Source organism: Pholis gunnellus (assembly GCF_910591455.1).
Source record: "Pholis gunnellus genome assembly, chromosome: 4".
NCBI classification, from domain to species: domain Eukaryota; kingdom Metazoa; phylum Chordata; class Actinopteri; order Perciformes; family Pholidae; genus Pholis; species Pholis gunnellus.
The window spans coordinates 1044703-1072542 of NC_136530.1; the positions used below are offsets into that span (position 1 = coordinate 1044703).

Genomic DNA, 27840 nt, shown 5'->3' on the forward strand with positions numbered 1-27840 from the left:
TATTAGTGATTACCTGTAGTATCAGTGATTACCTGTAGTATTAGTGATTACCTGTAGTATTAGTGATTACCTGTAGTATCAGTGATTACCTGTAGTATTAGTGATTACCTGTAGTATCAGTGATTACCTGTAGTATTAGTGATTACCTGTAGTATCAGTGATTACCTGTAGTATTAGTGATTACCTGTAGTATCAGTGATTACCTGTAGTATCAGTGATTACCTGTAGTATTAGTGATTACCTGTAGTATCAGTGATTACCTGTAGTATCAGTGATTACCTGTAGTATCAGTGATTACCTGTAGTATTAGTGATTACCTGTAGTATCAGTGATTACCTGTAGTATTAGTGATTACCTGTAGTATCAGTGATTACCTGTAGTATCAGTGATTACCTGTAGTATCAGTGATTACCTGTAGTATTAGTGATTACCTGTAGTATCAGTGATTACCTGTAGTATTAGTGATTACCTGTAGTATCAGTGATTACCTGTAGTATCAGTGATTACCTGTAGTATCAGTGATTACCTGTAGTATCAGTGATTACCTGTAGTATTAGTGATTACCTGTAGTATCAGTGATTACCTGTAGTATTAGTGATTACCTGTAGTATCAGTGATTACCTGTAGTATTAATGAGTACCTGTAGTATTAGTGATTACCTGTAGTATCAGTGATTACCTGTAGTATTAGTGATTACCTGTAGTATTAGTGATTACCTGTAGTATTAGTGATTACCTGTAGTATCAGTGATTACCTGTAGTATTAGTGATTACCTGTAGTATTAGTGATTACCTGTAGTATCAGTGATTACCTGTAGTATTAGTGATTACCTGTAGTATTAGTGATTACCTGTAGTATCAGTGATTACCTGTAGTATTAGTGATTACCTGTAGTATTAGTGATTACCTGTAGTATCAGTGATTACCTGTAGTATTAGTGATTACCTGTAGTATTAGTGATTACCTGTAGTATTAGTGATTACCTGTAGTATCAGTGATTACCTGTAGTATTAATGAGTACCTGTAGTATTAGTGATTACCTGTAGTATCAGTGATTACCTGTAGTATTAGTGATTACCTGTAGTATTAGTGATTACCTGTAGTATTAGTGATTACCTGTAGTATCAGTGATTACCTGTAGTATTAGTGATTACCTGTAGTATTAGTGATTACCTGTAGTATCAGTGATTACCTGTAGTATTAGTGATTACCTGTAGTATTAGTGATTACCTGTAGTATCAGTGATTACCTGTAGTATCAGTGATTACCTGTAGTATTAGTGATTACCTGTAGTATCAGTGATTACCTGTAGTATTAGTGATTACCTGTAGTATTAGTGATTACCTGTAGTATTAGTGATTACCTGTAGTATCAGTGATTACCTGTAGTATTAGTGATTACCTGTAGTATTAGTGATTACCTGTAGTATTAGTGATTACCTGTAGTATCAGTGATTACCTGTAGTATTAGTGATTACCTGTAGTATTAGTGATTACCTGTAGTATCAGTGATTACCTGTAGTATTAGTGATTACCTGTAGTATCAGTGATTACCTGTAGTATCAGTGATTACCTGTAGTATTAGTGATTACCTGTAGTATCAGTGATTACCTGTAGTATCAGTGATTACCTGTAGTATCAGTGATTACCTGTAGTATCAGTGATTACCTGTAGTATCAGTGATTACCTGTAGTATTAGTGATTACCTGTAGTATCAGTGATTACCTGTAGTATCAGTGATTACCTGTAGTATCAGTGATTACCTGTAGTATCAGTGATTACCTGTAGTATCAGTGATTACCTGTAGTATCAGTGATTACCTGTAGTATCAGTGATTACCTGTAGTATCAGTGATTACCTGTAGTATCAGTGATTACCTGTGGTATTGCTCGTGAGCAGCTCCTCCAGGTGTACAGCATGATGGCGTACTCCTGCCCCTCCTCCAACATCACATTCTAGTTCAACAAAGAAAAGCCAGTCAGAAGATCAAGAGACTCACATCCTCCAAACTACACACACACCGTACACGAGGACTACAACACCCATGCTCCACTGCTTCTTTTCTGCCTCCATACAAAGTGCTGTTTGATTCAGAGCCCGAGCACTAATTAGACACAAAGCCCCAGTATTCCTGGTGGAATTCATCGAGTCCCACAGAGCCACGACTGAGGTCAGAGAGTAGAGTAGAGTAGAGTAGAGTAGAGTAGAGTAGAGTAGAGTAGAGTAGAGTAGAGTAGAGTAGAGTAGAGTAGGGTAGGGTAGAGTAGAGTAGAGTAGAGTAGAGTGTGACCCTGCTGCTGTACCATGCTGGAGTGGACCGTGGCCTGCTCGATGTATCTGGCGATGCCGGTGACGAACGCATTTCGGTCCTCAAAGTTGGTGTTGAAGTTGGGCTGTGGGAAGATGAGGTTACGTTACAACCGTGACACTAAAGAGGCAAATAAAGGATTTATCACCAGCATATAATAACAGGCATCAAACGGGGATATAACGAGCATATTATAACGTGTCTCGGGCACATCACATTATATAATGTATGTATCTATAATGTTTTATCCTAAAGATTCAAATCTCCACCACTGATGTAGAAGAACAGAGTAGAAGAGAGCGGAGACGTTCTGCTGCAGAGTTCACTGATGTATATGTTCATGCTGCAGATATGTGCACTGATGCTTTATTATACTGATACTGATCTGTACCGGAGCTTTCAGGACATCCTGATATCGTTACAAGTGGTTGATGTTGGTTCTTCAGCCTGGATTTGAATAATGAGGCGGATTCAGACATCATTGATCTCTTATGGAGACGCTCTTTGTGGAGCTCTGTGCACTCAGAGCGTCCTTCTAGTTATTTATTGATCATTTTACTTTTATTCTCTGTAACTGCAGCACATAAAACGTCTCCCACCACAGAAACACTCTGCTGTGACGGTGGACGTCACAACGACTTCGTAATGACTGGAAAGTAAAGCAGTCAGTGAGCAGACACAGCTTCATCCTAACAGACCTGGAACATGACGGAGGAGGGGAGGGGCTCGATGCAGGGCTGCTGGTCTGGGAGCGGCAGCTCTTCCAGCAGGTCCACGTTGGAGAGGGCATCTTCTAAAGTCACTGTGGACGCCATGCTGCTGCTGCAGAGGACGAGAAGAAGCATCATGTTTACATCGTCTGTGTCACGTAGAGTCTTTATCTAACACAATAAAGCTGCTATCAAGCAGGAACATCCAGAGACTGACGGACCAGACTTCATTCTGCTAAACTCCAGAGCACGCAGAAACAAAACGAAGTGTGAAGATTCACAAAGACAACGAGTGTAACTCAGATATGAACAAAGCCTGTAGATTTATAAACTAGCCTCCACTATAGAGAGGAGGGATTATAATCATCTATAAACTCATATTCATAAACTACTTCATCACCTTCATACAAACCTGTAGAGAAACAAGTCCAGTGTTAAATGTGTTCTAAAGAAACAAAGGTTGAATATCCTGTAAACTATTTGATTTGGCTGATAAAGATTTACTATAATGTAGACTTTAACTAATCTATTCTTTGTAAAATCCTCAGACGTGTAAATAGTTTTTAATCGAGCGAGTGCCTAGTTACAAAAACTCAGAGAAGTATGGAAAGCCACAAGGGGCAATAAACGCCTCTATTGAAGAAGAGGAAGTAGTCATTATGACATCACTCAGTGGTTTGTGGACGTTTTGAAGCCTGGAGTTCGGCCCGCCCTAAAGCATCCCCTGCTTTATGGTCTGTGTGACTCTAAATGGACCATCATTTACTAAATGAACATCATGCTGTATTGAAGAAGACTTGAAACTAGAGATTGAGACCATAAACTCATGTTTACAATGTTTACTGAGGTAATAAATCAAGAGAGAAGTAGAGTCATTTTCTCATAGACTTCTATACAACCAGAGGAGTCGCCCCCTGGTGGACACTAGAGAGAATGCAGCTTTAACACATGAAGCTCTGGTGAAGGCTTTGCACAACATGCAGGCCGTGATCAACATCATTTTCTGGCTTCACTACGGTAACCATTAACTACACTTAAACCCTCACAGTGAAGAACGAGCGGAACCTTCGGCTCTGAGCAGAAGAGCTTCAGGTTCCTCTTTGTGGCTTTAAAGCAGCTTCCTCAGAATCAACCAACAAGGTTAGCATCTGTCTGACGTTTAGCTCAGTGTCTCACCACCTCGTCTGAAGAAACATCTCCATGTAGTCCATGTGAAGTAGACACGTTCTATTAGCTTATTTGCACTACGATGCTAACTTTGAGCACATGGTGCTACTCCATTGTTTCAGTTCACAAACCGTGTGAAACTGTAAATGAATGTTGCTCTCAGCTACCATTTGTTGCTCCCATCATGCATCAGGGATGTTTTATGAAACTAATTCCAGGAAAACAAAACATTTGTTTGAAATGAAGCGGACATGGTGCAGTGAGCACAGTGCTCCGCTCTGCATTCTCACGCTGCTGGCTGATGACTTTTGGAACGTCACTGACGGCCAACAATCAAAAAACCTTTTGCAATCAGAAGTGACGGCCGCTCAAACAATCCGCAGCGCGGAGCGACCGGCAGCACGGTGACCGTGTGCACAGGTCTGAGGTCAGTGACCTCCTGCTGTGTAGATGGACGTCCGGCACCAAGAGGGCGGAGAAGAAACAAACACCTGGGATCCATTTTATGAGAATGAATGAAGCATTTGGTCTTCTGTGCAGGTGAATGCTTTCATTATGTTTGTTGCTGTAATTCTCATTTTGGCCACAAGAGGCTGAAGAGCACCACTTCCTCATGTTCTACGTGAGACTAAAAGCGTCTCACGATTACATTCCTACTAAACTAAAAGGTTCATATATTCAGTAATTACGTTAATTAACACATTTAATGTTGTCGGTTTAGTTTGTTTGTTGTTCTATTGACCTGATTCTCATAAGAGCTTGATTGAAGGGTGAAACCTGAGCCAAAGAAGAACCCGTCAAATACATTTGGATCAGAACCACGCAGTACTTTGTCTCTTCCTGGTCTCTGAAGGTCTGAGCTGTCTGCTGGACCACTGACACAAGCTCAGACCTGCAGACAAAGAGCCGCCGAGTGCTACAAACATCAGCCGCAGAGAAGAAGCTCAGACAGGAATGTTGATGCTACGCTAACATACCACTTCCTCTTATTAATGACACTTCAGAAATAAACTTTCTTCACAGGCCAATATATATATATATTTTAGGGCTGCAACAACGAATCGATAAAATCGATTATTAAAAGAGTTCATTATCGATTCGTTGTGTCGCGTGATCATTACACCACTCAATAAGTGTCTGAGATGTCTGAGTGTTCACAGCAGCAGGAATAACGGAACAGGACTCCGGTTCTGTAGCTGACGCTGACCGGCGTATAAACGTTGCCATGACAACACCGGAAGTTGATTTACGCGATTTGTATTATTTTCGCGTCATTCGCGCCGCCGGTATCGCCGGGGACTCGCGATCGCGTTTGGACGCGATGAACGCGGCCGGGGACTATTTGTGTTCATTCGCGTGCATCGCGGACGCACCGGAGAGGGGGCGTGGCTTATCGGCCTGATATCTGGGACTTCCACAACACGTACTGAGCAGAACTAGAGGTGGTTTTTTCCACGGTTAATGGCGGACAGTGTGTGTTATATATATATATAAATAAATATATAAAAATAAAATAAGAAAATTAATATATATATTTATAAATGTATAATATATATATATATGTATATGTATAATATATATATATGTATAAATAAATAAAAATAAATATATGTATAAATATATGTATAAATAAATATATATATACATTTAAATAAAGGCAGGGAAGTTGAGCATCGTTAGTACATATTTATAATTCAGAAGAATACCGTTCAATATGTTTTAAAGCACTTTTGGTGTGAAAGCGAACGAGTGAGTTCAGGTTGTTCAGCTCAGTGAACCTGAAACACAAATGACCTTCAGGTTTTAGGAGCGTTTAAAGTCGTTCACAGCGTTAGCGGCTGAATCAACCCTTTTGATTGACAGCACAGTTTGACGTCAACACACTCAAAGTAAAGGAACCTCTTTGTCACTGTTGTATTTCTAACTAGTGCGTTTATGCAGGTTTTAAACTTCTAAAATCTGACTCTGTTCTCATTAACATAGACGAGTGACTTCCTGTTTGTTTCCTGTTGCGTCAGGTTCAGAGTTAGTAAACTGTGAACACGTTAACGTCTCTCTGCAAACGGTCAAACCAGAGCCAGTGATCGCTGTGATCAGAGTCACTGCAGTCTGCTGTTAAAGGAGACATCACTGATTCTATAAATCCCCGCTGATGTCATCGATAGATATGAACCACTCAGGTGTCGTGTTTCCATCACTGAGTGATGATGATTGTAACCTTCATCACTGAAGACACAAAGTGATGTAAAGTCAGTGAATATTAAAGTAGAGGTAAAAATAGGTGCAGTCAGTTGTGAAATAGCGTTTTTTTTAAACAGGAAAGGAAGTGAGAAGAGGAGAGTCGTTGATGTGAAGCAGCTTTCAGAGCCGAGCTCATTAAGGATTCACACAAACAGCAACATCAGCAGCAGCACACACACACACACTGCACAGAACGACAACAGGGAAGAAGAACACTGTCCACTCAACACTCAGCTGAGAAACTGACAGACAAACACACGAGCTCAGGACCCAGAGGCACAAATAGAAACACGAAGTCGCCTCCACAAACTCAAACTCTGCAGAAGAACCCGTCGCTCTCAAAGAGGAACCGGAGGTTTCTCTGCTGCTCGGTTCCTCTTCAGACGTCTCCTCTCATCACAGCAGCAGAAGAGCTCAGCTATCTGTCAGCGTGAGAGAGAGAGAGAGAGAGAGAGAGAGAGAGAGAGAGAGAGAGAGAGAGAGAGAGAGAGAGAGAGAGAGAGAGAGAGAGAGAGAGAGAGACTCCTTACTGTGATTACACAGTAAGGAGCTTAAAGCAGCCTCAGGAATAAACTGGGCGTGTCAGGCTGAAGACGAAACCTGTGAACCACCAACACTACGGATAACACCAGGACCAAACACTATAAACTACTAGAACAAAGTAAAAGTACAACATTTAGTATTTTTGATCTTCATGATTTTTAGGTGGTAATAATAATATTGTGGATCCTTGTAGACCAGCTGCTCTAATCACACATCACAGGGTTCTGTATCTGTTCGGTGTGATCATGAATCTGAAAGTTATATTTGCTCTCACATCTCAACGCTGGAGGACTGAAATAAAAACACCAGAAGAAGTCAGAGCCTCCGCGTGATTGGTCAGAGTTGCGTCACTGTGCTACCCTGAGGAAGCTGGTGCTGCTCCTCTAGAGGTGTGAAAACAACTCGTTTCACAGGATATCACACCCCGACACCACCGACCCAAAGTCAGATCAATCTAAATCTCCAGAAGGTAAACCGTCGCGCTGCGTTAGCAGCACTTCCTGGACGCTCCGCGGTGCACAAGCAGCCGACGGTTGGTGAACTTATGAGCTCCTCATGTCTCTGAGGCCGGGATTCGGTTCTCTGGACCAGTTTCTCCATCGACATCTACGGCAAATATGTCAATGTATCGTCTTCTCACATACATTTAAAAGGAAACCTCCAACTACAAACACTACTTTAGACTTTGTTCGTTCTACGTTTGGAGAAACAGACGTACAAAGCAGACAAAGACACCAGACTCCAATCACTAAAGCAGTGATTTTACTTTAGTGTTTTAAAGTCTCAACAACTCAACAACTATGTGAGCAGCAGCAGAGCAGCAGCTCCTGTGTTGTGAGGTAGAATCAGTGTTTCAGTGAATGAGTCTGGTGTCTTTGTAGAGGTCATAGAGAACAGCTTCAGTTCCCTCAGAAAGGTCTGTCTGACAGCAAGGTGAAGAGGTGAACACATTCTAAATACAGCGTTCACTCACACTGATAGACATTCTGTTAGGAGTCTAACATACGTCCACAGCAGAACATTACTCTGTTTCTATGAACTCATCTGCTGCAGTAGAACCCTGACTGTGGAGGAGAACCTCACACACACTACAGAACATCAGGACTGTCTCTTTAAGAGTAAAGCATCGTAAACAATCGCTCACAGAACCGATCAAATATAAACCCACTTTTCAGTTTCAGTGGCTTCACCGCGGTCATATATATAGAAATATACATACAGTAGGTCACTGGTGTTCATGTAAATTGGCTTCGCAGCATCCTTGAAGACGACATTCAACCACAGAAGAAAAACCAGCAGCACAGATGTGGTTTGACTTTCAGTATCAGAGTAGTGCAGCAACGGATAAACTAAAGCAGTAAAGTGACAATATAATAATAATAACATAAAACCATGTTTCTATTTATTTTCCTTTGATGACGACATGTTTCATTCACACATAAATGCATTTATTTGTGTGAAATACATGCAAACTTCAATAATGAAAGTACATATACATAAATATATACATACAGTATGTGTATATATATATATATATATTTATCTATTAGATAATAGTGAGCTTTTGATGTGAAGAGGAAGTCTTACCTGCAGTGGTGGAAAGTAACTACGTATATTTACTAAAGTACTGTACTTAAGTACAATTTTGAGGTACTTGTACTTTACTGGAGTATTTATATTTTCTGCTTTTTTATATATCTACTCCACGACACCTCAGAGGGAAATATTGTACTTTTTTACTGCGCTACATTTATCTAATAATTTAATGCAAATTACGTCCGTGAGAAAATGACTCTACTTCTCTCTCTGTCCACCAGGGGGCGACTCCTCTGGTTGTATAGAAGTCTATGAGAAAATGACTCTACTTCTCTCTTGATTTATTACCTCAGTAAACATTGTAAACATGAGTTTATGGTCTCAATCTCTAGTTTCAAGTCTTCTTCAATACAGCATGATGTTCATTTAGTAAATGATGGTCCATTTAGAGTCACACAGACCATAAAGCAGGGGATGCTTTAGGGGCGGGGCTACACAGTGATTGACAGGTCTCTACCAGAGACGTATACGGCGTCTCTACGTCACTCCTCCTCAGTCCAGATATGGTCACTTCCTGTTCACTGGTTGCAAAAAAGCCAAGATGGTGACGACCAAAACGCCAAACTTGAGGCTTCAAAATGGCCGTCCACAAACCAATGAGAGACATCACGATGATAAAGCGGACCATGCTTTAGGGCGGGGCTACCATGTGATTGACAGGTCTCTACCAGAGCCGTATACGGTGTCTTTATGTCACTCCTCAGTCCAAATATGGTCACTTCCTGTTCACCGGTTGCAAAATAAAACCAAGATGGCAACGGCGAAATCGCTGAACTCTAGGCTTCAAAACGTCCACAAACTAATGAGGTGACGTCAAGATGACTACGTCCACTTCTCATACACAGTCTGTGGTTGACATCCGAACATATTTTTTCCAAAATAAGTTCCCATGGTGGTCACCATGGGGGCGGGACCTCACCTCTCTAGAACCAATCAACCCCCTACTATCGTCCCTACTTTTACTTTTCGTACTTTTTAAGTTTTAACATTTTGGATGCCGGACTTTTTTTATTTTACAGAGTATTTCTAAACTGTGGTAGTAGTACCGTTACTGGAGTACATCTGTGAGTACTTGCTCCAACATGTATCAGTAGTGGTAGTACTTTTACAGAGTATTTCTACACTGTGGTAGTAGTACTTTTACTGTAGTACATCTGTGAGTACTTGCTCCAACATGTATCAGTAGTGGTAGTAGTACTTTTACTGTAGTACATCTGTGAGTACTTGCTCCAACATGTATCAGTAGTGGTAGTAGTACTTTTACTGTAGTACATCTGTGAGTACTTGCTCCAACATGTATCAGTAGTGGTAGTAATGGCCGCCTGAGATTAGTCTCAGCTCGGAGCCACAAACACGCAACAAGCAGCTCTAATTACGGTTAATTTACTCTCAAGTCCTGAAATAAGTGTCTGTTTCTACTGAATATGAACTTTATTCCCAAACTAACTGGAGAAACTAATAACTTTTACTCACCCGGAGTTTGTCGGTCAAACGAGGAAAACTTGATGCGGTTATGACCCAAAATAAAACCATTTAACCAGAATGTGGATCCCCGCTGTTGACCGAAGAAGAAGAAGAAGAATCCAGATTTCTTTTGAAGTCAATCCTCGAAGTTTTTGTTCGGAGGAATCTTCTTTTCTTCTTCTTCGGGTGTTATTATCATGGTAGGGAGGCGCTGGGAGTTCCTGTCCCTCAAACAGGGAAAAACTCAACCGGAAACTCTGCTGCGGCGGTTAGCTGCGGTGCTAAAGCTGCTCCACCGGGGCAGGGAACGAGGAGGGAGGAGGGAGGGAGGAAGGTAAGGTCATAGGAATGTACAGTAAGTGAAGGACCCGCCCGAAAGTATGGAGGGTGAGTAGTGTCAAAACAACTTCCCCAAAATGTAATACAGGTTTGTTTTTTAAAATATTGTAGTATAATTATAAAATAATGACGAATAAATACATTAGTGAATTATTGTATAGATATTTAGGAGCGTAATTTATTGTAGTATGGGGGGTGAGTGGTGACAAAACAACTTTCCCAAAAGTATATACAAGTATGATAATGTAATAGTTTGGTTTTTTTGTAGTATAATAATACAAACTACAAATGAATACATTAATGACTGGTTAGACGGATATTTAGGAGTGTAATTTATTGTAGTATGGGGGGCGAGTAGTGCAAAACAACCTCCCTATAATTAAATATAAGTATGATAAGTGTCTCCGAAATGTAATACAGGTTTGTTTTTTTATATATTGTAGTATAATAATGAACAATAAATACATTGAGTAGTTCTATAGCTGTTTAGGAGTTTAATTTACTGTTGTATGGAGGGTGAGTCGTGCTTAATACCCTAACCCTAACCTAGTACAAGTTTGTGTTTTTAAATACACAGTAAAATCATGTCAAATTATTGAATGGTTAGTATTTATTTATTATTTAGGAGTGTAATTTATTGAGTATGGAGGGTGATTGGTGCCTAAACACCCTCCCTCACTACACACATAACCTTCTACAAACATTATATAAAAGTGTAATTTATATATCCTAAATATAATACGTTTTTAAATATTGTAGTATAAATTTTAAAAAAGACAAATTAATTAATGGTTAGATATTTAAAAGTGTAATTTCTTGAAGTATGGAGGCTGATCAGTGCCAAAACATATACCCACCGCACTTCAACTTCCAAAAGAAAATAAGAAACACACCCTTGTCAAAATGTATGCCAAATACATTAACACAAACAAAATGACAAAATAAAAAAGCCCAAATGTCCTTTGTCCCTTACCGTCTCGTATAGAAATCGATCTTGAGTTAAAGATTTCTAAACAATCTGCACTTATTTAGTTTTACTGTCATCAACTAAATTAGTCGATTACAGTGTCAATACTAATATGTTTATTGTGAAGCAATGTTACATCATGCGGAACAACAACAACAACGATCATTGTGCAAGATTTATTGTGCTTCATATATACACATTATTAACAGCTCATAAAAGACACCTTTTTACAAAAAGTAACTTTTTAAAATTTTAAATATAGAAGCTCACGTTTATTCACAAGCAGCATTTTATGACTCCGGTCCTTTAATCTGGACTCATAATCCTCCGACACCACGGAGTCCACGAACAGTCGTGACATCACACGTTACGCATCATCGTCACAGTGACGTCACACGTTACGCATCATCGTCACAGTGACATCACACGTTACGCATCATCGTCACAGTGACGTCACACGTTACGCATCATCGTCAGAGCAGACTCGTGTCTTGTTCCTCAGCACTGCTCAAAGCCGGCCATCAGAGACAGAGCCAGAGACTCCACTGAGACACAGAGAGACAAAGAAAAGGACTCATTGTTCATTATTCATACCCGTGCATTATATTATTTTATATAATAAATACGCTTTAGTTTAGCAGATAATCAATGTGACGCGTCGTTCTACTCACGATGAGGGAAGGAGCCTCGACACACGGCCTTGTTGAGAATCGTCACGAGGAACATGTGACAGTTTTTGAAGTCGGATTCCATTTTATCGATGGACTCGATCCTGAAAGTGATACAAAAATATAAATATATATCGACAGTATATATTTATATATATTTAGAGGCAAAAAATAGTGTGTGAACATTTTTTACCACAATAATAATAATAATAATAATAATAATAATAATAATACAGGCGTGCTATTTTGTTTTTTCAATGGGAGGAGAGCCCAGGTGGATGCTAAGCTAACCCAGCCAAGACACTGAGGCTACTCCACTACCCAGCATGCATCCTGGCTGTCTGATGCCCGGTAGCAGCGGGAGGTTTGGTGACTGTTGAGCCCACATCTTCCCAGAGACCTGGATCCATAGTGGTCCAGGATCAACACAGGACAGAGAGCAGGACTCTAGTGCACCAGAGGAGGTGGACTCTGTGCTCATCTTGTCAATAATATTTTACGTAGTCATACGTATACATATTCATTTTATGTTCTCTGTAAGATCTTAACATTCTACAGGTGGAGGCTTCAAATAAGCTGCGTTGGCTTTTTGCCTCTTCCTGCACTGAGATATTATTTATCGTTATAAACTAAACTACATCATGATGCTCAAACAGTCTGACAGACACTGTTGAGTTTTTATTGTGAAGATGTCGGCCATATTGTTTTTGTTGCTGCTGTTTTACATTCCCGGTTAAAAAACGCACCACAGGAACGTTCTCCCGTGTTTGTTTTGTGACTGCGTTGGTCGAGCCTCCCTGTGTTGCATCATAACGACAATAAACCATCTTTAGATTCTTTTATTTCTATTAAAGTTTCTCTCGCTTACTTCCAGGCTCCGAATCCAGTCTGCCACCGGTCAGAGAAGATCAGGACCAGATTGAGAACCTTCATGATGGCCTCCTTCACAAAACTCACCTGAGAGAAAACAAAACATGAAGCGCTCCATACACACCACTGAAGTATCTAACACGACCCAGGTCTCCAGGTAAACCCGGCCTCTGTGAGCGTTTACCTTCTCCCTCAGGAGGCAGCGGTCGTGAATGGTTGCCAAATATCTGTAGTGGATCTTGATCAGCTGGTCCAGGTCCTTCGCCTCCTGGACCTGGTGCTGGAACTCCAGTCCAGTACTGTGCAGGATCTGCAGAGAGACGATGCAGAAGATGATCAAATGTAAACTTTAGAAAGGAGCATATAAAGGGTCTTCAGTCAAAATAGTTTCTTCTTTCATCTGCAGAACGACGAGCTTTAAGAAGTGTCCGGTTAGAAACATGAAGGCGTATCAGAGTATTGGTCTGCTCGTTGAGCTCTGTGGTTCTCACACAAAGAACCAGCAGAGTGTCGGTGTGGTGCCGGAGCAGAAGTCGAGGTATCAGCGTCGTACTGAACACCTTCAGATGACCCGAGCAGTGGAGACGGCTCACCCTGGTGGTGATGTAGTTGTGGAGGCTGTTGACGAAGTGCATCAGTTTGACCCTCAGGAGACACATCCGGTGAATCTGCTGGTTGATCGGCTCTCTGAGCTTCACGTCCTCGGCCGGAGCTCCCTCCAGCTTCTTAGTGACGTCGGTGAAATCTAGAAGAAGCAAACACACGACGCTCGAGCGGTTCTCCTACATGTAGACTAGCAGGAGCTTTATGCTGGTGGTGTGTGACGCTGAACTCGTACCGCTGAACCGAAGCGTGTCCAGACTGTATTTGGCCCATTTGATCTGCAGCAGCAGCAGAAACACCTGGTTGTAGATCTTCTGACACTCGGAGCTGATCACGATGTCGACCGGCCAGGGAACCTGAAGAGAGCAGAAGAAGAAATGAACACGAACCATCAGCTGTTCTCTGGAAGCCATTCATCCTGAACGCAGCAGGAAAACCTGGACTGGATCCACGGACTCGTGAGTTATTCTCTGTTCTTCAGTTATTTAGTGTTTGTGTTCTTCTTGTGGGTCATTCAGTGTGTACATGTTGATTTGTGTGCATTAAAAAAAGAAAACTATAACTGATCAACTAAATAATGAAACCGCTGACCTTGTAGCCCAGAGTCAGAACCTCGAGGTTATTCACAGGATGCTTCTTCCTGGCGGCGTCGATGGGCTCCAAGAAGATCGACAACCTGTCAAATACAAAGTGATGGAGGTTAAAATAATGACTGAGTTTCAATTATCTCAAAGAAATGATCCATCTAATCACCAGACGGCAAATATTCATCTGGGATAAACTACAAATTGTGGATTTTTACGGTGATAAAAACTGAATATGGAAGAAGAAAAGATAATGTTATTGTGTATATAACTGTATGTGTTGTATGTAAAAAGCAGAGGTCTCTATGTGCTGTTTATACCTTTTGACTGAAGATAGAAAATAAACTAAAATATGGACGATGCACAAAGATGGAGATGGTTGTTTACACGTGAAACATCAGTCATGCAGTCGTTCAAAGGAAGCCGAGAACAAGAGGAAAGAAGATCTTTACCTAGAATAATAATCTGCAGATATTTAATGCTTTTAATCTCTTTGATCTCTTTTTTAGGTTTCTCTGTTTTGTTTTGTTTTGTCCACATGCTTTGTTTATGCCAGAAGAGATATAAAATATAGTGTTGTCTGGTACGGGCTAAATGTTTGCCACAGAAATAAACTACATGAACATAAGACCGCCTATAAACACGTGCAGTACCTGCTGCTGTCCTCCGGGTGGCGCTGTCCCACGGCCTCCTGCAGCTGCCCGTTCAGGAAGGACAGCTGCTGCCAGTTCTCCTTCTCCTGCACCTTGTCAAAGATGGCCGTGTAGAAGTCGTACATGGTGTCTCCAGCTTCCAGCAGGAAGTAGTTCCTCATGGCCTGCAGGTATCCCAGCAGCCTGAGGAGACACGGAGGAACCAACATCACCCGCATGATGCAACAGAAAAACACTAACCGGTATAACGGAGGAGTGAATCTCACCTGTAGTCTTTCTTCAGAGTCCTCATGAGGTTCCCGCAGCACTCGACGTACCTCTTCTCGATGTGCGGGTAGAGGCAGGAGCGCAGCGTGAGCTCGAAGGTCTGACAGGTGACCGACTGAGACGAGCGGTCCACCGTGAAGTCGCCTCCGGAGAAACGCTCGTGGAAGTCGCTCTGCTCCAAGTACAGCCTGAGAGGACACCATATATTAATATCTATAATCCCTCCGAGATCTTTGCACGGCAGCATTTGAGGGATTACAAATGCAGCATTCAATAATGAACTGAGAGGATAACAGCTGGGGATTACAAAAGTGCTTTCTGTTTTCACAGTCGAGTGTTTGCTGTGTTTCATTGTTTATTAAAGTCGGTCTGAGTCGTCTGTAACATGATTTTAACCGTTTACCGGGCAAAGTTGATGGCCAGCAGTGGATCGTGCACGTCCTCGATCTCCAGGTGCTGTGAGATGATGGACTGCATCTTGATCAGGCTCCTCCTGGTGGCCTGCTGCTCGGTGACCGTGTCCGCGGGCGACTCGTCTCGGCTGCAGAGACGCGACTGAACCGACTCCAGAAACAGAGTGTAGAGACTCTTCCTCTCTGCATCTGCAACGCAACACGTTCACGTTGATCAACAGATACAGCAACGCTCATCTGATTAGTGGAAAACACTTAGAAACTAAACTAGGGGAGGTGCACAGGCCTGGACGGATTACTGAGCGGATCTCTAGGCCCAGGGGCCCAAAGAGTCAGAGACACAAAGAGTCAGAGACACAAAGAGTCAGAGACACAAAGAGTCAGAGACACAAAGAGTCAGACACAAAGAGTCAGAGACACAAAGAGTCAGAGACACAAAGAGTCATAGACACAGAGTCAGAGACACAAAGAGTCAGAGACACAAAGAGTCAGAGACACAAAGAGTCAGAGACACAAAGAGTCAGAGACACAGAGTCAGAGACACAAAGAGTCAGAGACACAAAGAGTCAGAGACACAAAGAGTCAGAGACACAAAGAGTCAGAGGCCTCGCTTCACCAACAAAATGTCACTAAAAGACACTAAACAACGTTTACAAAGAGACAAAAAACATAAAGAGACACAAAAGGACTACAAACAGCAAAACAAGAGACTAAACAACTATAAAGTGTGTGTCTAAGATGTAGAAGAGGTGGTGGGGCCGTTTCCACGTCTTGGCCCCGGGGCCCATTGCCTCATAATCAGAGACGCAAACACTGACCTCTGGAGGATCTCTCAGACTGCTCGGTCTCCTTGCAGTCCAGATTTTTGAGCAGCTGCATGGACTTGCCGGCCATGATGATCTGCTTGAGCACGGGTTTGAGGAAGGACACCATGGTGAGCTGCCTGTTGCTGGAGCCCTGATCCCCTCCGGAGCTCCCGCTGGCTGCGTCGTTCAGCTTCTCCTCGTTCTCCACCGTCTCCGACACGCTGTACAGAGTGTAGGTGGCGTACCAGAAGTCCCTGTGGTTCACCGGGACGTCCTTGTTCCTGAGCGGGATAAAGACGAGTCACTGTGGAGTACGTAGCCTCTGGAATATTTCTGTTCATCGGTCTCTGCTACATACCTCTGGATGATGAACTCTTTGGCCGGATCAAACAGGTGGCCGTGAACAATCCACTCGTCCACAATCTCCAGATACGGTCGGACCGTCTCCGTCCACAGAGAAAATAACAAGGCCACCTGGGAGGGAGGAGGACGCAGGAATGATCACACAATACAGACCGTTCCCTGAACAGGAGAACCAGCAGAACATGACTTTGCTCCCGTGCTGGTTCTCCTGGTTTCTATAAACTCATCTCCTGCAGTAGAACCCTGACTGCTGACTACGAGCTCTTTAGATAGAGATACATAGATAGTTACTTTATTAACCATTAATCATAGGTGAACACTCACCGCCTGCTCCGACGCCTCCCCGGCGCTGTCGTACTCTATGATAGCTTTGTACAGGGTGTTGAGCAGGTGAGAGGCCCGCACCACGTTCGGGGTCTCGGGGGGGACCTCGGCGACCCCGGTGCAGAACACTTTGTGCAGCACTTTGATCTGAGCCAAGTGAGGGTTGAGTCGCTCCAGAACCGCAGACAAGGTCACCGTCTCATCTGCAGGAGGACACATCAAACACCGGCTGACATGAGAAATAAATCATTCATCAATCAAATACTTAGAACCAGCTGCACATATTACACCCGTTACTTTTAAGATTCATGCAGTTCATGACACCAGAAGGTTTAATGTTTATCTTCTAGAGAGAGAAAGCTTAAAGGTTGAATTATTTAAAGGTCGGACGCTGAGCCTCGTTCAACATGATTATTATGAATCTTACAATCCAAACCAAGTTCTAACATCATTAATTACAAAAATATATAAAAGAAAATTAATTATTGAATAAAAACAAATAAATATAAGACTATAAAAATGTTATTATTATATAATAAAAATATTCTATCAGTAAAAATGGGTTTATTCCCGGAGGCAACCTCCAGTTCTTCAAAGCTTCATGTGTTAAAGCTGCATTCTCTCTCGTGTCCACCAGGGGGCGACTCCTCTGGTTGTATAGAAGTCTATGAGAAAATGACTCTACTTCTCTCTTGATTTATTACCTCAGTAAACATTGTAAACATGAGTTTATGGTCTCAATCTCTAGTTTCAAGTCTTCTTCAATACAGCATGATGTTCATTTAGTGAATGATGGTCCATTTAGAGTCACACAGACCATAAAGCAGGGGATGCTTTAGGGGCGGGGCTACACAGTGATTGACAAATTGTTTCATCTAGTTTCTATTTTTTAAAAGATCACCTGTAGAGTTGAAGCATCCTATCTAGAGTAACTATTTCACCCCCCCCCCCCCCCCCCCCCCATAAACCCACTTGCACTTGCCGTTGCATATGATCTCCCTCTCGATGGTGGTGAGCTCCTCTTTGAAGCCGGTGAAGTACTTGTTGAGCGCCCACACAAAGGCCTGGTAGGTCCTGAAGGGGGGCTCCGAGCCCTTCTTGGAGCCGTGGGAGGAACCGGAGCCCGGCGGGCTCGGCTCAGAGCTGTGACCCGTCACCTCATCGATGAACCTCTGCAGCCTGAACACCGCCTGGCCGAACACAGAGATGTGCTCCAGGACGGAGCGCAGACAGTTCTGAGGCACAAAGAGAGAGAGTGAGACAGAGAGACAACGCTGCAAAGTCCTCATATATAAAGCTATAGAACACACAGAACACAGACGGGCTCTACTTACACCGGTCAGGTGCGTTACCACCACGTTGCTCCTGACCGACACTTTTCCATCGTGGTGTTGGAATATGAAGTGTTTCTTAACTCCAGAGAGAAGCCTGCAACACAACATGGAGGTGTTACTGCGAGACCGTTAAAGAAAGCGTCCTCTGAAAGCCAACGAGGTCTGGTGTGTTTGTGGATTATTAAAAAGGCAGAACGCGTCTCACCACAAGGTCTCCCGTATCACTTGTGTCTCGGTGACGAAGGCCTTTTCTTCCGGCAGATACAACGGATCAGTGTTGTACAGGTGCTGATCCCTGAGGAGACGACATTGATGATCATGCAAGAATCTAAACACTTGTGAATGTGTCATATTTTTCATTTACTAAAAAAGAAAAAGGGTATAAAACCGACCCCAGCTATATATTCTTGATGGTTACCTACCACACGTTGAGCAGGTTGGAGTGTAGATGTAAGCTGTGAGGGAAGCGAGGAGCATGAGCCACCCAGTACGGAGTCACTACATGCTGCTCCAGCCAGACCCGGGCGTCAGGCTCCCCCACTGGACACAAAGACACAAAGACACAAAGACACAAAGTTAGCTTCTCTGCAGACACACAGACGCTGGTGTGACGACACCATGTGAATCCGTCCGCACCTTTCCAGGTAACCGGGACCGTCTTGTTGTTGTCCTGGTCCTCCTGAGGTGTTCTGTCACACTGGATCCCAGAGTCCTCTCTGCTGATTGGCTGCTGGCTGTCGTCGTCCTCGCTCTCCTCCTCAGACCAGTCCTAAATAAAAAACAGTCACAACGGATTCAGATTGAAATCTAAAACTAGATGAAAGGACGGCTTTATTTCTGCTGGATTGCTTTACATTTACTAAATGAACATCATGCTGTATTGAAGAAGACTTGAAACTAGAGATTGAGACCATAAACTCATGTTTACAATGTTTACTGAGGTAATAAATCAAGAGAGAAGTAGAGTCATTTTCTCATAGACTTCTATACAACCAGAGGAGTCTGATGTTGAAAAAATGCATAATTTGCAGTAAAAACAGGAAATAAATCCTAATATCTCGTTTGTTTACGTTTCACTCACAGGGGTGTCCGGGTACGGTCCGATGTCTACGTCCTCACCCTCCATCAGATACGCAGCCCAGTCAAAGCTGTCCTCTTCTTCTGCAGACACCACAGGAAGCCACAATGATGAGCACGGACTCACAAAGAGTTTGAACGGGTTGAACGCACTAACTCACCGGCCTCCTTCACTCTGGGTCTCTCTGTGAAGTCTGTGTTTAAGGGCGACTCCGACAGGAAGAGCAACAGAGACAGGACGCTGTAGTGTGCATCGCTCTGCAGAACACAGAAAACACTTCTGGTTATGTATTTAATATGTTTAATACGTCTGGTCTGTTTGCCAGGTGAAGGTGTTTCTAGTGGTCACAGACCTTTGTTCCCTCTGTTTGAGGTAACGGTGAGTTCAGGAACTCCTCAGTCATTCTCCTCCAGCTCTCTGCTTTACTCACGTCTGAGTGGACCATGAGCTTCTCATAGATACTGGAAACATATATTTAATATATTAATATAATAATAAACATGCAGTTAAACTACAGTGCCATTCACTGCTGAACATTGCTATCTTAGTACAGGCAGAAAACATGTAGACGCCACCAATGATTAATGTAGGGGAGAGAGAGAGAGAGAGAGAGAGAGAGAGAGAGAGAGAGAGAGAGAGAGACCTTTAAATGACAAAGACAGTCGTCAGTGTAAGACACCAGAACAACTAGACTCACTCACCCATTTATACTGCGTTGGACTTTATGACTGTCGACGTCCAAGTAACGATGAAACCTGTGAAGAAAGAAAAGACATCATTACTATGCTATTAGCTTAGCTTAGAGACTCTCTCTGTGTTTGTCTCTATGTATCTGTCTCTGTCTCTATGTCTCTGTCTGTTTGTCTCTATGTATCTGTCTGTTTGTCTCTCTCTGTCTGTCGGTTTGTCTCTCTGTATGTTTATTGTTAAATGTTACACACCACCTGCCACGTCAAATTCCTTGTTGGTGCAAACTTCCTTGGCAATAAATGGTTCTGATTCTGATCTGTCCGTCCGTCCGTCCGTCCGTCCGTCCGTCTGTCTGTCTGTATGTATGTATGTATGTATGTATCTGTCTCTCTCTCTCTCTCTCTCTCTCTCTAAGAATACTATCATCACACTGTTAGCACGTTAGCATCCGACAAGCTAGCTACTCCCCCACCTGAAGTTCGACCAGGCGAACTTATGCGCAAGCTGAAAGTTCGCCTGGTCCTCCTCGCCCTCCACCCCGCCGATGCATCTGATCAGCTTCTTCGTTTCTCTCTCCGTCTCCTTTTCGAAAGCAGTCCAGTGAGCCATGTTGATGTTGACAGTGGTGCTGTGATTAGCTGACAGCTAGCTAGCTTGGACGTTAGCTACATGTAGCTACATGTAAGCTATCTGTCAGTCAGTGTTGATGTCGACCTGGTGATGATTCTTCGAGCTACAGAGCTAGCATGAACAGTAACATGTTAGATGATGCCATTGTATTGCAATTGGCACGAGTGTTTTTAGCGATGTTCAGCGCGGCGTTTTTCGTCTTCTTCTTCTTTCAATTTATTGGCGGACTACAAACCAACGTTTAAGGTGCATGCCGCCACCTACGGTACCGGAAGTGTGTAACATCATGACTTGTGTGACAGTTATCATTTAAACACAATAATACTGTTATTTATGAATAAAATAAAAAAAACATACAAAACAAAACAAAACAAAAACTTCATATTGAAGTTATATTCTGGATATTAAATTGGATATTAAATCGGTTTGCCTCGCAAGCAACCAATGAGGGGAAGAATGCGCATGCGCGACATCAAAATAGTTTAAAAAAAAGATATTTGTTTCATTTACATGTGAAAGTTCGTGTTTGAAACTGTGAATGTAGGGCAGCCAGCACGTTTTATGTCTATAGTGATAAGAATATACTCCCGACATCATTCAAAGAGGAACACTCATTTGGAAGTGAAGCTCCCATAATCCATTGCGCTACTCCAGCAGCGTTACGGCAGGTAGTAGCCGTTGGGTCCTCTTCCTGTAAAGGCTCTTTGAAATTTCCACTCTAACGGTGCTAAATCTTTTCTGACTGTTTTACAAATAAATAAGTAAAAATTGCTAAAAAATAATAAAAACTAGACACTTTAAAACGTTTTTATAAAGCGTATAGCAAGGTTACGGCAGGTATTAGCCGTTGGATCATCGGCTCCTTCAAGGCTCTTCAAGATTTCGAATTAAACGGAACTTTTAGAGACAGACAGACAGATAAATAGATGGATAAATAGACGGATAAATAGATGGATAAATAGATGGATAAATAGACGGATAAATAGATGGATAAATAGATACTTTATTAATCCCACAAGGGGAAATTTCTTCGCTACAGCAGCATTTATGAAATAAATAAATATAAAAATGCAACTGCGCAATAGGCCTATATACAATACAAATAACAGAGTAAAAATATAAAATGCACAATAGCTACATACAATGAAATAGAATATATAAATCAATATTAAAATGAACTAACTAACTAAACAATAGTGCAAAGATTTAACCAAACAACAAACAAACTGTTTATAACTTGTTTCACAAAGAAGTAACTACAAACTACACGTTTCTTAACACTTTTTATGACAATTGCACCATCGTGTATTTCACTGCGAACATGAAAAACAAATAATGTGGTTGTTTTTACTTTAAGTGGGCGTGGCTACCCCCCCCCCCCCCTCACACACACATAACTTTACTGTAGTTCCGAGGCGGAGCTCACAAAGCGCTGCAGACCCTCCAGAGCAGCAGCTAGTCAGCTAGTCAGCTAGTCCGCTAGCTAGGAAAGGAAATGAAGAGGAGGTTACATAAGAAATACTTGGTTTTGATCCTGGCATACTCGGGTTTGCTGCTGCTAATCCCGTACGTGTTAGATTACCGGGACAAGTCCGTGCAGCGCGCTAAACACGGACTGCAGCAACAACAGCCAAGATGCCCAGATTTGGAGAACACCGTGGCGCTGCTGTGGGATAATAACGGTTACCGAGTTAACGGCAGCGAGGAGCACGCCGTCAACCGGAGCCAGTCTCGGATCAACATCTACTTGCATGCCACCTGGAGGACCGGCTCCTCGTTCCTCGGGGAGTTGTTCAACCAGCACCCGGACGCGTTCTACCTGTACGAGCCGATGTGGCACATATGGCAGGCTCTGTACCCGGGGGACGCGGGCAGCCTGCAGGGCGCGGTGCGGGACATGATGAACGCGCTGTACCGCTGCGACTTCTCCGTGCTCAAGCTGTACGCCGGCTCGCAGAACATCACCACGTCCTTCATCTTCGGCTGGAAGATGAACAAGGTGATCTGCTCGGAGCCGCTGTGCGACGCGCACAAGCGGCACGAGATCGGGCTGGTGAGGGAGGACCGGTGCGCAAAGTGCCCAAAGCGGGACATCAGGGACCTGGAGAGGGAGTGTAAGAAGTACCCGGTGATGGTGATCAAAGGGGTGCGCGTGTTGGACCTGAGCACGCTGGTGCCTCTGATGAGAGACCCGGCGATAAACCTCCAGATCGTCCAGCTCTTCAGGGACCCGAGGGCCGTGCACAACTCCCGCCTGAAGTCCAAGCAGGCCCTGGTGAAGGAGAGCATCCAGGTGCTGCGGAGCAAGAAGCAGACCGACAAGTACAAGCGGCTCCTCGTGCCGAACAACCGGGTGAACCGGGCCGAGAGCTACGTCTCCAGCGCCATGGAGCTCATCTGCGACAACTGGCTCGGGGACATGATGCTGGTGGCGAACGCGCCCCCCTGGATGAGGAGGAACTACCTGCGCGTCCGCTACGAGGACCTGGTGCTGCACCCGATGGAGGAGCTCCAGAGGCTGCTCCGCTTCGCCAACCTCTCCAGCTCCCCGGCTCTGGAGAAGTTTGCGCTGAACATGACGCACGGCCAGGGCTACTCCTCGGACAGGCCGTTCCTGATCTCCTCCAGGGACGCCAAAGAGGCGATATACGCCTGGAGGGAGAGGCTCAGCGTGGAGCAGATCCATCAGGTGGAGGCCTACTGCAGCGAGGTCATGAGGCAGCTCGGCTATGAGAGGAGCGGCGGGAACAAAACCCCGTGAGGACGAGCCGAGGTGAGAGCGCGCACTTTAAACCTAACCAGCAGCAGATTCTCATCATGTGTTTAAACCTCCACTGCTGTCACAGCAGGAAGATAGTGGTTTAACAGAAACCGTCCTCCGGGCTGCTGCTCTGTGGCTCAACCCTGACCTTTGACCTCCATCTCGCTGATGCAAATTGGGAACAGAGCGTCCATATGGACTCTGTAGAGTGACACTGTGTTTCAGGCTGTTTTCACTGTGTGTGTGTGTGTGAGAGAGTGTGTGTGTGTGTGTGTGTGTGTGTGTGTGTGTGCAACACTGGTGCAACTTGCACAAGAGTGAAGTGGAAACATGAAGCAGTTCACACGGGCTGCAAGATTTTAGGACATTTTAACAAGATAAATGTGTTTCTGTTGAGAAACCATTGCAGACACACCGATGACGTCATAAAACGTGTCGGAAGCTGCTTTTTAATTTGATTGAATATGATTTTGCTCACGGAGCCATTAACAATCACAATCCTCTGTGGATTGTGATATTTAACATCATCTGTTCAGATAATAATGGACTCTGCTCTCATGTAACAGCTCAACCTATTCACGTGTCAGTGTTCCTGTTTCCTTCTGGTGTGAACATTAAAGGAAGCAACTTTATTTGGATGCTCTAAAGTTGTTTATAAAGGAACAAGTTGACTTCACTGTAACAGATTTTTTGTATCCATCAGAGCGAGGCGGACAGGTTTCTCCTCCTGATGCTGTTTAATAGAGGCTTCATTGTTTTCCTCCCTGGCAGTGCTGAGTCCTCTCATTGATGGGGGGGGGGGGGGGGGGTCTGGCAGCGAGTCTTTGGACCTCAGGCTCTGCTGTCAAGAAGGGGGTCATTGTGTGGGGCCGTCCATGACGGCACAGAGCTCCCCGAGTCACCAGCAGCAGCTGGGCACCGAGTAGGAACAGGGTGGAGGCCGCCTGGTCTCTCTGCCACCACCCTGAGTCCAGCAGCCTGAGTCCAGCAGCCTGAGTCCAGCAGCCTGAGTCCAGCAGCCTGAGTCCAGCACTGATAGACATGGACGGGTTACTGAACAGAGCTTGGGCACAAGGCTCAGGGCCCCCCCCAAAGAGACACAAAAGAATATAATGTAATCACAACTATGAAAAGGTGCAAAGCAAACAGAGACACAGAACGACTACAAAGAGACACAAAGACTACAAAGAGACATGTTTACAAAAAGAGGCTAAAGAACTTTAAAGTCTGGTTTCCGTGCTGCTGTGTAGGAGGCGGTGGGGCCTGTTGTCTCATGTCCGCCCGTGCTGATGGAGGTCATGAACATTATTAATCCTGCTGCTCCGTGTCTGTTTCAGTGAGCAGCTGTAATCCATAACTTACAGCTTCATATTTAATGCTCCCTCTCTTCCAGGGGTCCGGTATTTCTACGCTGTGGGTGAAAGGTGGGACGAGAAAACGAGCAGCTGGAATGTGGTCCGCTGGGAGCTCGGGAGCTCTCGGCTGGTTTTCCTTCAGCCGAGAAGCGTCGGTGAACTGGAGGAAACCCCGAGAGGACGAGAGCAGCCAATCACAGACCGACGAATTTAAAAACGGGGGAAGAGAAAGCGGCTTCTATTTGTACAGTGTGATTAATACCAGCAGGGGAAACCAACACACAGAGACAAGGCCGGATTGTGGCCGGCCTCCATCCTTCTGTCCTCTTTCAGTAGCACTAATCTCTCCTCACGGCCCCCCGCAGGCGAGAGCCAACAAGAAGCCCGAGACGGGTGATTTTTTTTAGGGAGGTCGACTTCCCGGATCCGGGGCGGCTCGTCCGTCCAGCGCACGACGAGCGGTCGACGTAGAGCTCTGAGACAAGAAACTACAGTATTTTGTGGAGCAGAGGGCCTGACTGAGGAGCTGTTGTTCCTCCCCCGGCCCCTCAGGAATCCAGACAGCTGCAGCGCCCGACTGACAAAACACTCGCCTGGGTGTGAAATGTTCCAATGTGTCCTTGGGAGAGCTGCCTCTCCCGACCAGCGTCTTCATTTTCTAGCAGCAGACGGTGCTGATTAACTTTGTGTTTCTAGGTTTTTGTTTTGGTCTGAAATGCTGCGACGTCCCTCCAGAGTCCAGCAGAGTCCACGTGTTCTACTTTAGAAGCTGGTTCTGTGAGAGAAGAATAAAATAACTACGATTATTTAAACTGACCTTAATAAAGACGAGAGAAGAGAAACGTGTGAGTGAGAAGTTATTAACGTTAAAGACACAGTCCTGATGTTCTGTAGTGTGTGTGAGGTTCTCCTCCACAGTCAGGGTTCTGCTGCAGCAGATGAGTTCATAGAAACAGAGTAATGTTCTGCTGTGGACGTATGTTAGACTCCTAACAGAATGTCTATCAGTGTGAGTGAACGCTGTATTTAGAATGTGTTCACCTCTTCACCTTGCTGTCAGACAGACCTTTCTGAGGGAACTGAAGCTGTTCTCTATGATCTCTACAAAGACACCAGACTCATTCACTGAAACACTGATTCTACCTCACAACACAGGAGCTGCTGCTCTGCTGCTGCTAACAGATGGTCGTGAGTGTTTTAAATGGTTCGTTCAGATTCACTAAAGTCTCTCACCAACACGAACAGATGGAGGCAGCAGCAGAGTCTATAATAATAATCTCACTATAAATATAATAAACCTAGAACGTGACTCTTCTTGGAGCACAGGTCGTGTTACGTTTCTCTATTCTAACGTGAAACGGTTCTAAAACGACAATACAAACTGAACACAACACGTCAGTCAAACCGTTCACGGCTTCATGGACTCAAATCAAACAGCGGCTCATAGTTTGATGATCTTTATTCACATGTTGACATGCAGAACATGGGAGTAGAACCAGGCAGCCTGCACATATTACCGGTTCATCTCCTCTTCCTCAGAGCGTGATGAAGGTTATACGAGAGTCCTCTGCTTGAGGTAAAGAGGAGTCCACCACGCTCATCTCCATCAGATGCTCTTCTGTCTGGTGTTTTTGCAGGAAACTGAGGAAATTCTCCACAAAACAAACTTAAAAACAATCAGTTTCACTTCTGTTCTTCTTTAAACCATTAAACCACATGATGTCTGAGACTCAGGAGACGCTTTGTTGAGACACGAGAAGTTGTTTAAATGCAGACGGAGCTTCATCTCTCTCTACATGAGCTTCACTGCGTCACAGCTTGGCAACAGCTCACATGACTGGATTCATTCCCCCAGTGAGCCATGAAACCTGTTACACAATCATGTACTCATGTACTCATGTACTCATGCATTAATGCAGCAGCCACTTGTGAACGTGTGAACTCTGGAGCAGAACACAAGAAGGTGACGCGTGCTGTGGTGACTTTAAAGAAAGAAGGTCTAGACGTGAAACCCAGTTCATACGCTGCTATTTACATTTAGAGGACAAGAGATGAATGAATGAGGCTCAGAATCAAGGAACCTTCAAACTGTGAGGATGAATAATAATGAAGAGGATCACAGCTGTTTATCAGGGTCAGTAATCAAAGCTTAGGGAAGTCTCTCATCACTGTTCACGTGTCACTGACCTTTTAAACAACAGGTCAACACTTTGCTCTCATGTCTGTGGTAAATACAGAAGCTACAGCCGCTTAGCTTAGCTTAGCTTAGCTTAGCTTAGCACAAAGACTGGTAACCAGATGAGCCGAGGGCCGACCTCGAGCTTCTTACACGTTTCTCAGAGATTGTTGTTCATTATTATTTTAGAAATTCAGCATGAAAAAAAGCATTAAAGCGACTAAAGCGATGAAATGAATTCTTAGACTTATGTCTGATTTAAACGGTGCAGAAGTCTGATTGGACGTCAGAGCAGCGTCACAGGCTCATCGTTCAACTCTTCCACAGAAGTTTGTCCAACAAAAGATAAAACAGAACATTTTGAATCCCGTCTGTGGAATAAATAACAGCAGCTTGTTTAAAACCGGTGAGTCCAAATCAAAAGGACCTGAAAGGCCACGAACATCCTCCTCCTGCTGCTCTACACGAGAGGAACGACTCTCAGTCAGACATGAGATCAACCGGAGTTTCTCCCCAAACGCAGAATTTAAATCTCGTGTTTGTCAGAGATCAGAAGTTTCTCTGACATCATTCAGCTGGAACTCAATGAATCGTAGTCGACAGAGGGAGCCTCCAAAGAACAGTAATAATAATAACTATAATAATAATAATAATTATTATAATAATAACTATTCTTTCTTGCAGACTTTGAAGTTGTATTCGGCTGTAAATAATCAAAACTCGTGTTCAGACTGAAGACGGGGAACAATCAGGCGTCTTCATCGTTCCTGAACGAGGCTAGCTGTTTCCATCCGTTTCCAGTCGTTGTGCTAAGCTAAGCTAACTGGCTGCATAGGTCTTTTGTTCATTTATCATCAAACTCTCACAAGTCAGAAAACTCATTTCGCAAAATGTCAAACTCCGTCTTTAACACAATCACACGAAACAGAAAC

At 43.8% G+C, this 27840-nt stretch overlaps 3 protein-coding genes across 3 annotated transcripts in view; 1 reads left to right on the forward strand and 2 right to left on the reverse strand.

Annotated features, from left to right (window-relative positions):
- cyfip1 (cytoplasmic FMR1 interacting protein 1) overlaps positions 1 to 10288 on the reverse strand; it is a 31144-nt gene extending 20856 nt beyond the window's left edge. Inside the window, exons 1-4 of the mRNA XM_079157998.1 lie at positions 10037 to 10288; positions 3005 to 3128; positions 2302 to 2391; positions 1876 to 1953 (exon numbers count right to left, since the gene is read on the reverse strand). Coding sequence (XP_079014124.1) covers positions 1876 to 1953; positions 2302 to 2391; positions 3005 to 3121 — 285 coding nt within the window. The 5' untranslated portion in view covers positions 3122 to 3128; positions 10037 to 10288. The remainder of the gene's footprint in view (positions 1 to 1875; positions 1954 to 2301; positions 2392 to 3004; positions 3129 to 10036) is intronic.
- Positions 10289 to 11522: 1234 nt separating this feature from the next.
- On the reverse strand, positions 11523 to 20704 carry tubgcp5 (tubulin gamma complex component 5). The gene is made up of 23 exons (XM_079158445.1): positions 20459 to 20704; positions 19998 to 20051; positions 19649 to 19757; positions 19457 to 19553; positions 19300 to 19379; positions 18855 to 18987; positions 18641 to 18758; positions 18424 to 18513; positions 18219 to 18312; positions 17867 to 18119; positions 16885 to 17087; positions 16556 to 16671; positions 16210 to 16478; positions 15382 to 15580; positions 14978 to 15166; positions 14712 to 14894; positions 14066 to 14150; positions 13710 to 13830; positions 13465 to 13616; positions 13056 to 13181; positions 12870 to 12958; positions 12005 to 12105; positions 11523 to 11878 (listed from the first exon to the last, which is right to left on the reverse strand). The coding sequence occupies exons 1-23, from the start codon at positions 20593 to 20595 to the stop codon at positions 11832 to 11834; spliced, it is 3045 nt and encodes a 1014-aa protein (XP_079014571.1). The 5' UTR covers positions 20596 to 20704; the 3' UTR covers positions 11523 to 11831.
- Positions 20705 to 22057: 1353 nt separating this feature from the next.
- chst7 (carbohydrate (N-acetylglucosamine 6-O) sulfotransferase 7) lies at positions 22058 to 25555 on the forward strand. Its single transcript, XM_079158595.1, has 2 exons — positions 22058 to 23389; positions 24771 to 25555. The coding sequence occupies exon 1, from the start codon at positions 22112 to 22114 to the stop codon at positions 23375 to 23377; it is 1266 nt and encodes a 421-aa protein (XP_079014721.1). The 5' UTR covers positions 22058 to 22111; the 3' UTR covers positions 23378 to 23389; positions 24771 to 25555.
- Positions 25556 to 27840: the final 2285 nt, after the last annotated feature.